The 11409-nt window shown below is 36.6% G+C and overlaps 1 protein-coding gene across 1 annotated transcript in view; it reads right to left on the reverse strand.

Moving 5' to 3' along the window:
- Positions 1 to 634: 634 nt before the first annotated feature.
- LOC125485167 (leucine-rich repeats and immunoglobulin-like domains protein 1) overlaps positions 635 to 11409 on the reverse strand; it is a 75623-nt gene continuing 64848 nt past the window's right edge. Inside the window, exons 5-8 of the mRNA XM_048606734.1 lie at positions 7664 to 7807; positions 4226 to 4369; positions 3354 to 3497; positions 635 to 803 (exon numbers count right to left, since the gene is read on the reverse strand). Of these exons, the coding sequence (XP_048462691.1) occupies positions 635 to 803; positions 3354 to 3497; positions 4226 to 4369; positions 7664 to 7807 (601 nt within the window). The remainder of the gene's footprint in view (positions 804 to 3353; positions 3498 to 4225; positions 4370 to 7663; positions 7808 to 11409) is intronic.

Consider the following 11409-nt stretch of genomic DNA (forward strand, 5'->3'; position numbering starts at 1 on the left):
ATTATTTCATCAATGTGGGAATAGACTGAATAAGTCAAAATATCTAATTACCTGATTACCAGTAACAGCCTTGTTTCACAGATGTCCTTAAACCACCAATATTAAAAAACCTACACTTGTATAACACTTTAACAACCTCAGAATGTCCCAAGGTACATCGGAATTAGTAGCAGTGACTCCACCCGCACAAATACTGCAGAGTAGGAAAATGTGGCAGCCAAATTCTGTATTTCAAGACTTCACAGCCAGTAAATTAGAGGAATGACTGTTTGTTTGGTTTTGGTGTTAACAAGAGAGGGAACAATGCTGACTCAATTCAGGAAAATCCCTAACTTGCAAGAAAGTGCAAAGGAATTGTTTACATACACTAACTGAGCACTAACCAGATGTTCAGCATCTTATTGGATTAATTTCTAGTAACAAGCCACTCTAGTGGATTGCTATGAAGGTCCATGTAACAGTTTTTAAACAGCTATTTCATATTAATAGAGAAATGCTTTGATGCAACAATCTTAATTTAAATGTGAAACCATAGGATTCAGTAAATCTAGCTTATTATGAAATATCCATCACAGCAGTGCATGTTGTAAACTGTTATAATATCCACATTGAAACCAAACTTGTTCATATCTCACTATATAGCAAATTTCAATACATACAATACTCGTAGAGTTCGAAGTCCTTTAAAGGCCCCATCAGCAATATGGCTTATACTGTTGTGACTTAAGCGAAGAATCTGGAGCCCACTTAGCCCTGTTAGGCTTCCCTCATCCAAACTGATCAAGTTATTGTGTGAAAGGTTTCTGAGAAAAAAAAACCATAGGACTTAGAAAAGTTAATTAAAAATATATAATTAGTTAATAGCTAATTTGAATACATAAGCAGCTTTTGGCACAGAAATAATGCATTGACCCTTGCCTTCTCCCTTCACCACAGCAATGTTTACCATTTACCTGTTGCTTAAAACTTGCGACAGTGCAATTCCACAGGTGTACTGACCTTCAGAGCACTCAGTAAAGTGACCAGTAATATGCAACCCTCAATAACCTTGCAAGACTTTTGAAGTAAGCAATGGGGTCAGTCTAATACTGACCTCATTTATGCATTCCCATTAGAAGTTATGGTAGTGCAACGCCCAAATTAAGTAACGGACAATATTATTACCACCAACCTGACTGATTTCAGCTAATGCAGAGACAATGGACTGAAGTTCAAGCATTTTCACCATGGCTTATTCAGCTCAGCTGTTCATTGCCTTAACCAGCTGAGCCACTAGGGTGACAATAAAAAAAAACACTACATCTCTATTCAATTATCTAAAGTGTGAAAAATGATACATCAAACTGGCCACAATGGGCAGAGGGAAAATTAACACAACTTTCATCCTTCGTCCCATAGAATCTAGGTAAAGAAAACAGAAACTAACTATGCAGGGGGGATAACAAACAGCTAAAGTACACTGCACGCAAGCGTAAAGCATCCATGTGTATCTTCTGCATACATGTCAACCTTTTGTGGATTTCAGATAAAGTTTAATCTGTGGACTGAATCCACATTCAAGTTTAGAGAGCGGCTTGATTTACACTCGTGTGTATACAACCCAACAGTATTTCTGATGAAGGGTCTAGGCCCGAAATGTCAGCCTTCCTGCTCCTATGATGCTGCTTGGCCTGCTGTGTTCATCCAGCTCTACACCTTGTCATCTCAGATTTTCCAGCATCTGCAGTTCCTACTATCTCTAGTATTTCTGTTTATTAAACGTTTTGCCTAGTGAAGCAATATCATGGGATTTTTAATCTGTAACTATGAAAACCCAGCTGGAAATTTTCTGAAATGCACACCAAAGAGAATAGGATTCTGAGCTAATAGTTTTTAAAAAGCCTTATTTGTGACTTTGGGTTTACATTATGGAAGCTGACAGTGGTTTAAAGAGATGTCATATAGAAACAGAAAATAAGAATCGGTCACTCAAGCTTCATCCATCTTTCAATATGATCTGGGCTGCGCATCCAACTCAGCACCCTGTTTCTGCTTTCTCCCCATATTTTTTGATTCCTTGAGCCCCACAGTTAGATGCAATTAGTTGTGCAATATTATGAAACTATCTTCATTTGACAAATCTCAAAAGTGCTTTCTACGTCAGCTTAACAACCACAAATACATACCAATCATCCATCAAAATGTATTAACTGGATACTAAAATTTTTATTTCTGTCAAGGAGTAAAACAGGACATTTTAGATACAAGATCAATCGAAAGAAGAGCTGCAAAGATTAACAGATCTCTCACTTAAATTCAGAATTAATATCATTTGTTACCAGAATTAACTCATTATAATTTTTCTTTATTCATTTAATCAGAATGTAAATTTGTTCCCAAACTGAGGAAAAGCAAAATTTGTTATCTGTGTATTTATATTCTACTTACTAGCCTATAACCAAGGTTACAATTTCAATGAATTTAAGATTTGAATTTTTGAAAAAAAAAGTTTTAGAAAATATTTACCAACGTATTGCTACCAATGCAAAGTCAGACTGAAGACTACCCTAAAAGGCAGAAGACTACCAAAAAAAATCTCCCACCCAGCAACAAATAAAAACAAGTCAGACACCAGTACAGTCATATTGTATACTCATATCAAAATAAAACAGAAACGACTTCATAGCCATCTATTTTACATAACTGTGATAAGTCCTAAACTAAAATGATGTTAATGACACAATCTTAATTATTCCATTTATTTTCTTCAGTCCACATCTAAGCAAAGCTAACTTTACATGTTTCAGTAGGGACAGAAATATCAAAAACATCTTATAATTAATGCACGTGCCATCAGTTATTCTGTACTGAAATGCACAGTATCCCAGACATTATTTCTCATTAATTTAAACCCGCAAGGATGTCCCTCTAATGTACATCATGCTTGCTGTCTTTCATCCCAAATGAGTTGTCCTTCAGGTAAAAGGATGAAAATGTACATGTGTTTTGCTTTGGGATGGGGTTGGCCAGTGAACATTTGCATCATGATCTGATTTGTCCTTACTCCAAGGCTTAGTTTGTTCATGTACCAGAATGTTACACTAGGAGTGTCTTTATCTGTTGTACTATGTTATAAATCAGATGTAGTCATAATAAGAGTATTAACTTCATATACAGACCATAATTTAACACAATGCTGCTTCTACATCCACCTGTGAATGTGTTCTAATTTGTCATGATTATATCAGTGACATCACTGTGACATATACATGAATCCATTACGCTAATTTTACAAATGCTGCTGGGCGGGAGGGGTGGGGTGGAATTTACTGCTGAGATTTGTCCTCAAAAATATATACCACCATGGCACTTACAATTCCACTAACTTCTGGCAGAATCCCCAGGCATCAGGATGTATTCGAGAGATGGTATTGTAGTTCAGAAAAAGCTGCTGCAGAGAGGACAGCCCATAAAGCCAGCCACTTGTCACTTCATTTAAGACATTACTGTCCAAATGTCTGGAAGAGATAAATATATGACTTACGCTACCTTCATACAAGACATGGGAACACAAGTATCTTAAAAGAAATTAATTCATACCTTATATCTAACGAAACACATCACAACGCTGCATTTGTTAAAACTGATTACAATTCAAATTTTCAAACCAAAATGACCAACGATGTAACCAAAGTCGGCAAATGTACAAAATCAAAAAGCTACAGAATATCCATCCATCACCTACCCAGTGGGACAGATAAAAATATTGAGACATCTGTTAAGTTTGCATTGCAGTTTTTCATACCATTATGACGTTGCACAATATGATACTTCAGGGGTAAACTCAGGTCATGGCACCTTCCAGTGTCCAGATTCACTCCAGCGTATGATAAATATAAATTGAGCAAAATATTAAACTATGTGTAGGCATTAGAATGACAGCCTACAATACCACTGATTGTAGTTTGACGGTCTGATATTGCAAAGTTATTTATAAGGAGAATGCATGTGGAAAGTAACAAGATAGAAGAAGGATGAACAGAATAAGGGCTACAAGAGTATTGGGGAGGTGGGGGTAGAAATACAAATATAATTCATTGGTTTGTTCACTGACAGCCTTCATAAACTCAATGCGATTAATTACCTCTTTCTGTGCCATAATGATTTCATAACAATGCAGAATACTGCAACAGATGGTCTTCTAGAGTTTTCATGTCTGAGATATCATTTCATAAACAGGACTTACAAAACTTGCATCCTGGCAAGACCCCAAAAGGCACCATCCATGAGTTTACTGATGTTATTCCTCTGTAATTTAAGCACTTCTAAACTGTCTAATCCATGGAATGTTAGCCCATCGATGAGACGTATTCTGTTTCGGTTCAGCTCTCTGGAACATAAATTGTGCAAAAACTTATCCTTAAGTCTGCTTTCACTTGCCACTGCTCTCTCTCATTTCTGTTGATATAAAAAAAGGCAGTTCCGAAGGTAACTGATCCAAATTCCAAAACTATGTTGAAAAGATAGAAATGAAAAGTACAATGTATTTGATTTTCAAAACCTAAAGCTTTTCAGACCTGATGCAAATAGTCTTATATTGAGACCGCCAAACATCTAGATTCAGTCTAGAATGCAAAGCCACTGTCGGCTCTATTTACCATCTGGTGGCTGCAAATTTCATAAGACATAGAAAGCAGTCACGCAAAGTAACCCAGTGATCTTTACTCTAAAGCCAACATGAATTTCAGCAGTAATTCGTCAAATTGCTTAAAACAAACACTATTCAGGTTTTGTTTTTTGTGATGAAAAATGCAGTCCCACAAATCGAAATTTATATCATTCACAAACAACCTCTATTTATAATTTCATTTGTCATCTCAACAATAACAGCAAGAGAACATTGCTCAGATAATCATTTTGGAATATCTGTACCAATTGAATTCTGAACAAAATTCTTAAAAGTCTTGCTCTAGGTTTATCTAGCTTTGCTTCAGGGACCAGAAGCTAATTATAGATTCCTGTTTGCAACAATGGAGAAATACAAATGTTTGAATAATCTGATCCATCACTAATGGCATTATTTCATGCAAGGCATTTCTTTTAGGAGATACAAGTAAAACAGAAGGGATAGATGAGGAAATATGGCATACTTTTCTACTCGAAGTGGCATTTGTGAGTAGTTATATAGTTAATTAAGCCAATATTGTGCCTCGTGTATCAGACAGTCTTGAACTCAAATACGTAACCTAATGCCTATACAAATAAATAAATAAATTCAAAGCAAGTAGAGGTCACACAGGACTTGACAGCAGGAATACGGCATTTGGAATTTTGAACCTGCTCCACCTTTAATAAATATTTTCCCTCATCTCCAACTTTCAAGAGAGATCTCTCATTTATAAACTATGTCCCCCAGTTCTGGTCTCTCACAAGGGGAAACAACCACTGGTTCTTTAGCCTAACAAGTCCATTCAGGAACTTACATGTTTCAATAAGATCACTCCTTGGAGTCATAGAGACATACAGCATGAAAGCAGATTCTTTAGTCCTAGTAGTCCACGCTGACCATGTTCCCAAACCAAACTAGATCGACTTCTGCATTTGGCTCGTATCCCCTCCAAACTGTTCCTATTTATGTATTTATCCAAATGCTTCTTAAATGCTGTAACTGTACCTGCATCTACCACTTGCTCTGGCAGTTTCATTCCATATACGAGCCACTGTGTAAAAACGTTGCCCTTCATGTCCTTGTTAAATCTTTCTCCTCTCACATTAAAAATATGCCCCCTAATTTTGAACTCCCTCACCCTAGGAAAAAGATCCATGCTATTCACCTTATCCATGCCTTTCATGATTTTATAAACCTCCAAGGTCACTCCTCAACTTCCTATGTTCCAGTGAAAAAAGTCGCAGCCTATCCAGCTTAACTCAAACCTTCCATTCCCGGCAACATTCTTGTAAATCTTTTCTGAACTGTCTCCAATTTAAGAATACCCTTCTATAGCAGAGTGACATGAACTGCACACAATACTCCAGATTAGGTCTCACCAACATCCTGTACAACCTCAACACAACATCCCAACTCCTGTACTCAAAGTCCTGAGCAATGAAGGCAAGCGTGCTAAACACCTCAACCGCCCTGTCTACATGTGATGGAAATTTCAAAGAATTATGTACTCTGTTTTACAACATTAACCAGGGCACTACCATTAACTGTACAAGTCCTGCCTTCGTTTGTTTTGCCAAAATGCAATACCTCGCCTTTATCCAAAATAAACTCCAGCTGCCACTCCTCAGCCCATTGGCCTAATTGATCAAGATCATTTTACAATCTTAGATAACCTTCTTCACTGTCCACCATACCGCCAATTTTGGTGTCATCTGCAAACTTACTAACCATGTCTCACAAATTCTCATCCAAATTGTTTATGTAAATGAGAAACAAAAATGGACTCCCTAACAATCCTTGTGGAACACCACTGGTCACCAGCCTACAGTCTGAAAAACACTCTCTACGACCACCAGCGGTCTGCTACCATCAAGCCAATTTTGCATCGAATTAGCAAGCCCTTCCTGAATCCCTTATGATTTAACTTTACTAATTAGTCTACCATGCGGAACCTTGTCAAAGGCTTGATTAAAGTCCAAGTAAACAACGTCTACAGCTCTGCTCCCATCAATCTTTTTTGGTTACTTCCTCAAAAAACTCAGTTTGAGAGACATGATTTCCCTCACACAAAGCCATACTGACTATCCTTAGTCCTTGCCTCTCCAAATGCATGTAAATCCTGGCTTTCAGAATCACCAACCACCTACCTGCCACAGATGTCAAACTCACTGGTCTGCAGATCCCAGGCTTCTCCCTACAGCCGTTCTAAACGGGTGTGGGCTAACTTGTTCAATCTTTGTCATTGATAGCTTAGTTGTCTGCATGATTTTATTTAGTCAGGAATCCATCAACACTAACAAAAATTAGATTCGGATTTGGTAAAGATTTATCTCTATCAAAAAGATGTGTAGCAAATAAACTGCATAACAATGTACAATAGTAAAACAATTCCACACATTAAACTCTAATTACACTTCATGCACAGAGATTCTGCACAATTGGAATTACTCTTCAGTGCATCCCAACAGTTGGAGAAACAAAACTAAATTTCAGGAGGTACCTGCAATCCAAGCAATAAAAGTAAATACTGAGATCAGATCAAGATTGAACTTTCTATTATATTTGTACTACAGAAGGTCACAACACAGCAATATGAACAATAGCTGCATCCAATCACTATGACAAGCAGTGCATCATTTCATAGTACTGCTGTAGGAATATCATGACAAATGATGAAAAGAACAGCAAAATTAAATAGTTTAAGTTTGCATTAAATATGGAACTAAAATTCAAATCTTATGAATAGTAAATCATACAAGAAATTTGAAACAAAGATTCTTTTCCCCACTCACAAAGGAGGAGATCTGTAACTCTTACTTGTAAGTTACAGAGATCAATTACATTTGCAAGACACATTTCTTTTAAACAAATTCTGAACAATTCTATAGAAATACCATTATTTAGCCAGTGAATCTGCAAGAGTGAAAAATGATTCTAAAACTATTTACAATGCAGTAAGTATAATTAAACCAGGATACCCAGAATAATGAAAATATTATCAGGGGTTTTACTCACAGATGCAGCAGGTGTGGTAACTTGAAAATCTTGACAGGCAAATGTGAAATTCGATTTTTGCTTAGTCGAAGAACTTGTAAGGTGCTTGACAAATTATCAAATGTGCCAGGTTCCAACGTGCTTATTCGATTGTTGCCCAGATAGCTAAGAACATAGATTTATAGATTACAGCAGGAATTATTACCATGTTCAACAAAAAAACATTACAACTTTATAAAAAAATTTGCAAATTGAAAGGATTAATTTATGATGAATTCAAAATAACATACTTATCATTTATGCAGTTGTAATCTTACAAGTTTGAATAAGAAAATAAGATTTACGAGCATTCAAAGCTGCGTTAAACATTTAGAACAATGTATTCATCAAGCACATATTTTACAACAAGCAAAGTACTAAGCTAAGAATTGATGACATAATAACTTCAGTGAAATGAATTTTCAGATTAGATTACTAACATTTATCTCCAGACAATTACTTTTATTTTTACTTATAGAACCATACGAGTTTGCAACACAGGAGAACACTACCCCAGAGTACCAGAAACAGAAACAACAGCTGCAATGGAATGAATTCAGTCATTCATTAATATCATGGTTGATCTTCTACTCAGCGATCTATTTCTGAATTATCCCTATAATCCCCTGATTTTTTTTTTTAAAATCCACCCGATATTCAAAAATTTGAAACTAGTGACTGGAATAGTCCACTGCAGATAGTAAAAGATTCACAACTCTGAACAACATGAGCAACATTTCTTCTGATCTCCTTCCCTTAATTCCTCGTTCTAGACCACCAGGAAAGGGAAATTATCCAAATCAGATCTATCACATAGCTTAAGAATTTTAGCCCAGATCTTCAAATAGCAAGATAGCCATTGCACTAGCGTTTTCTAAAAACGTGCATCTGAATCCCTCAGAAGTACTAACTGTGTGTAAACTGTCTTGACTGGTTTAAACTTCTGATGAGTAATTACCAGGTCAGGGTAATTACCCTCCAAAAAAGTCTTAAACTCTGAGTTAGAATCAGAGACTTGAGGATTCCAACTCACTTCCCCAAATAATTACCCAAGCAGCGTTAGGGGCCTTAAAATCTGCTCTAATTTCTTCGGTAACTATGCTACTGACACCCCCTGTCTCACATCTAACCTAAGCTGCACCGACCTGTGACCATACACCCACATTCACTGACAAATTATTAAACAATGCAATGTGAAGTAAGAAAACTAATCACACTTGGAATTATTAAATAACAATGTAACTAAATATTTGAAATAAAAAGTCATTACATCCATCAATTACAACAGAGTGATAAGAAACAGAAAGAAATTGCAAAACAAAAAAACTGTAATACTTGGAAAAACTGGTACAGCAGCTCCACTGAAATGACCTTGCAGTTTAAACTCCATGATGTCTCCTGTTTCCCAGCAATTCTGGCATTATGTTTTTTTGCGGAGAGGGATGCATGGCTTTACTTTCTGTGTACTGTATCTAGGCCTGCCTGGTTATCAATGATGGTGGTTTCAGGAAGTGATCAGCATTGCAAAACAGGCCATATCAAGCATGGACAATTAAGCAGATACTTTTTCCTATGATTGGCAGTTGGAACAGTTCCATGCCACAAAAAAACTCAGAACTGCAGATGTTAGAAATCGGAAACAAAATCAGAAATTGCTGGAAAAAGACGGCAGACCTGAAGGAGGGTCACTGGACCCAAAATGTTAAGTCTGCTTCCTCTCCTCAGATGCCACCAGACCTGCTGAGTTTTTCCAGCAATTCCTGATGTGGTTCTGTAACACTTCTCACATTTAAACTCTTGAAAAATTTGCTGCGTCTGTCAGCTTCTCATAGGAGAATTGTTGTTGTACTCCATCCAAGAGCAATAAGCAAACTATACCTGCCATAGTACTCCTTGTGCAGCATCACCAAGGCCTGATATAATTTCAGCAATACCTGTCTTTTTGTATGCAATCTGTCTGTGACATTTGCTTTCTTCATTACTTGTTGAGCCTGCACGTTAATTCTGTGTATAGAAGGGACTTGGATTCTTCGGGTTTCCAACATATCCTAATCTCTCACCATTTAAAAAATATTCTACTTCTGTACTTCTTTCAAAGCAGATAACTTCACATTTCTCTACATTATATATTCCATCTTCCATGTCCTTCTAACTTTTTGGCCTCCTCAATGCTTACATTCCCACATAAACGTTGTATAGTCAACAAACCTGGATACATGACACATCATCCCCTCATTCAAGTCATTTTACACACTGCAAACAGCTCATGTTCAAGCACTGATCCATGTCACACCTCACCAGTTAAAGCCTGCCAACCTGAAAATTACTAATGTACTACTGTTTTCTGTCCGTTAAACAATCTTCAATCTATGCCAATAGATTTCATGTACAATAATCTTGTGCCACATTAAACGTTTTCTTTTTAATGCCAATGCAGTAAATGCACTGTTTCCCCACTATCTGCCCTGCTAGTTATAAACCTCAAAAACCTAACAGTTTTGTTTCCTTTCATACATCCAACTTCAGTGTGTTCAATTTTATTATACATACAATCTTGGTCATAGGCTATCATTTTCCTTTCTACTAATATCATGCCTGTAATTGTCTATTTTTCTGTGTTTATTTTTGAATAGTAGGATTGTGTTTGCTACCTTGCAACCTACATTCTAAAATCTAGAACATTTTGGAAGATTAAAACCAATGTATTCACTGTGTCTGCAGTCACCTCATTAAAACCTTAAAAGGTATAGACAGTCACATCTGGGAGATTTGTCAGGTTTCAGTACCAATAATTGGTCTTTTTCCCCCTCATACTAATATTGTCAAATCTTTATTTTTTTTTCTAGATCCTTGGTCTCTATTACTTTCACAAGGTTTTGTATCTCACCTAGTTAAATCATGCAACCAGACTATATGTGCACTTCTTATCTAAGTGCACACAAAATTTTATTTGTCCAGTCTAAGTCCCCTGGTCTCCGATAATTACCATACTATTCTTGCTGCATGTTAATTTTCTGATTTATACTCTGTCCAACACCAGAATTGCTGAAGGTCCAATAAATTTTTCCACAATTCTTTTCTGCTTATGTCTTAGTGACATCTAAACTGATTCAGTACCTTGATTTTCAACTGTCTTGATCCCAGCCTTATGAAAAAGGCTGATCTCTCCCAAATTCATTCTACCTATTTCTTCTAAAGGTCAAACATCCTGGAACATTTAATTCCAAACTTTGGTCATGATACAGCCACTCCTAAATAACTATTACATCAATTAATTTTTATTTGTACTATTAATTCATTAGTTTTGTTCATTCAAAAATAATGCCTTCAACTTTATTTCTATTTTTTTTCCCCCACTTATATTACTCTAATCACTAGTGTACTTTTGTCAGTTTCTGCTCCCTCGATTCAAAGATTCTTTTTAAACTAAATTTGGAATCGTTATCTACGGCCGTGGTTATTTTATCTACCAGAGTGCTGATCCTAGCCTGCGGCCTATCTTGCTGAGCGTGGCCAATATATTTATGTGTACAGGTCTTTTAAGGTATTTTACACAGCTATTTCCAGTCTTAGCCCAGTTTAAGTAGAACACGAGATAGTAGGAACTGCAGAAGCTGGAGAATCCGAGACAACAAGGTGCAGAGTTGGATGAACACAGCAGGCCAAGCAGCATCATAGGAGCAAAAAGGCTGACGTTTCAGGCCTAGACCCTGAAACGTCAGCCTTTT

Source organism: Rhincodon typus, chromosome 16 (genome assembly GCF_021869965.1).
Source record: "Rhincodon typus isolate 14 chromosome 16, sRhiTyp1.1, whole genome shotgun sequence".
Classification (NCBI taxonomy): Eukaryota; Metazoa; Chordata; class Chondrichthyes; order Orectolobiformes; family Rhincodontidae; genus Rhincodon; species Rhincodon typus.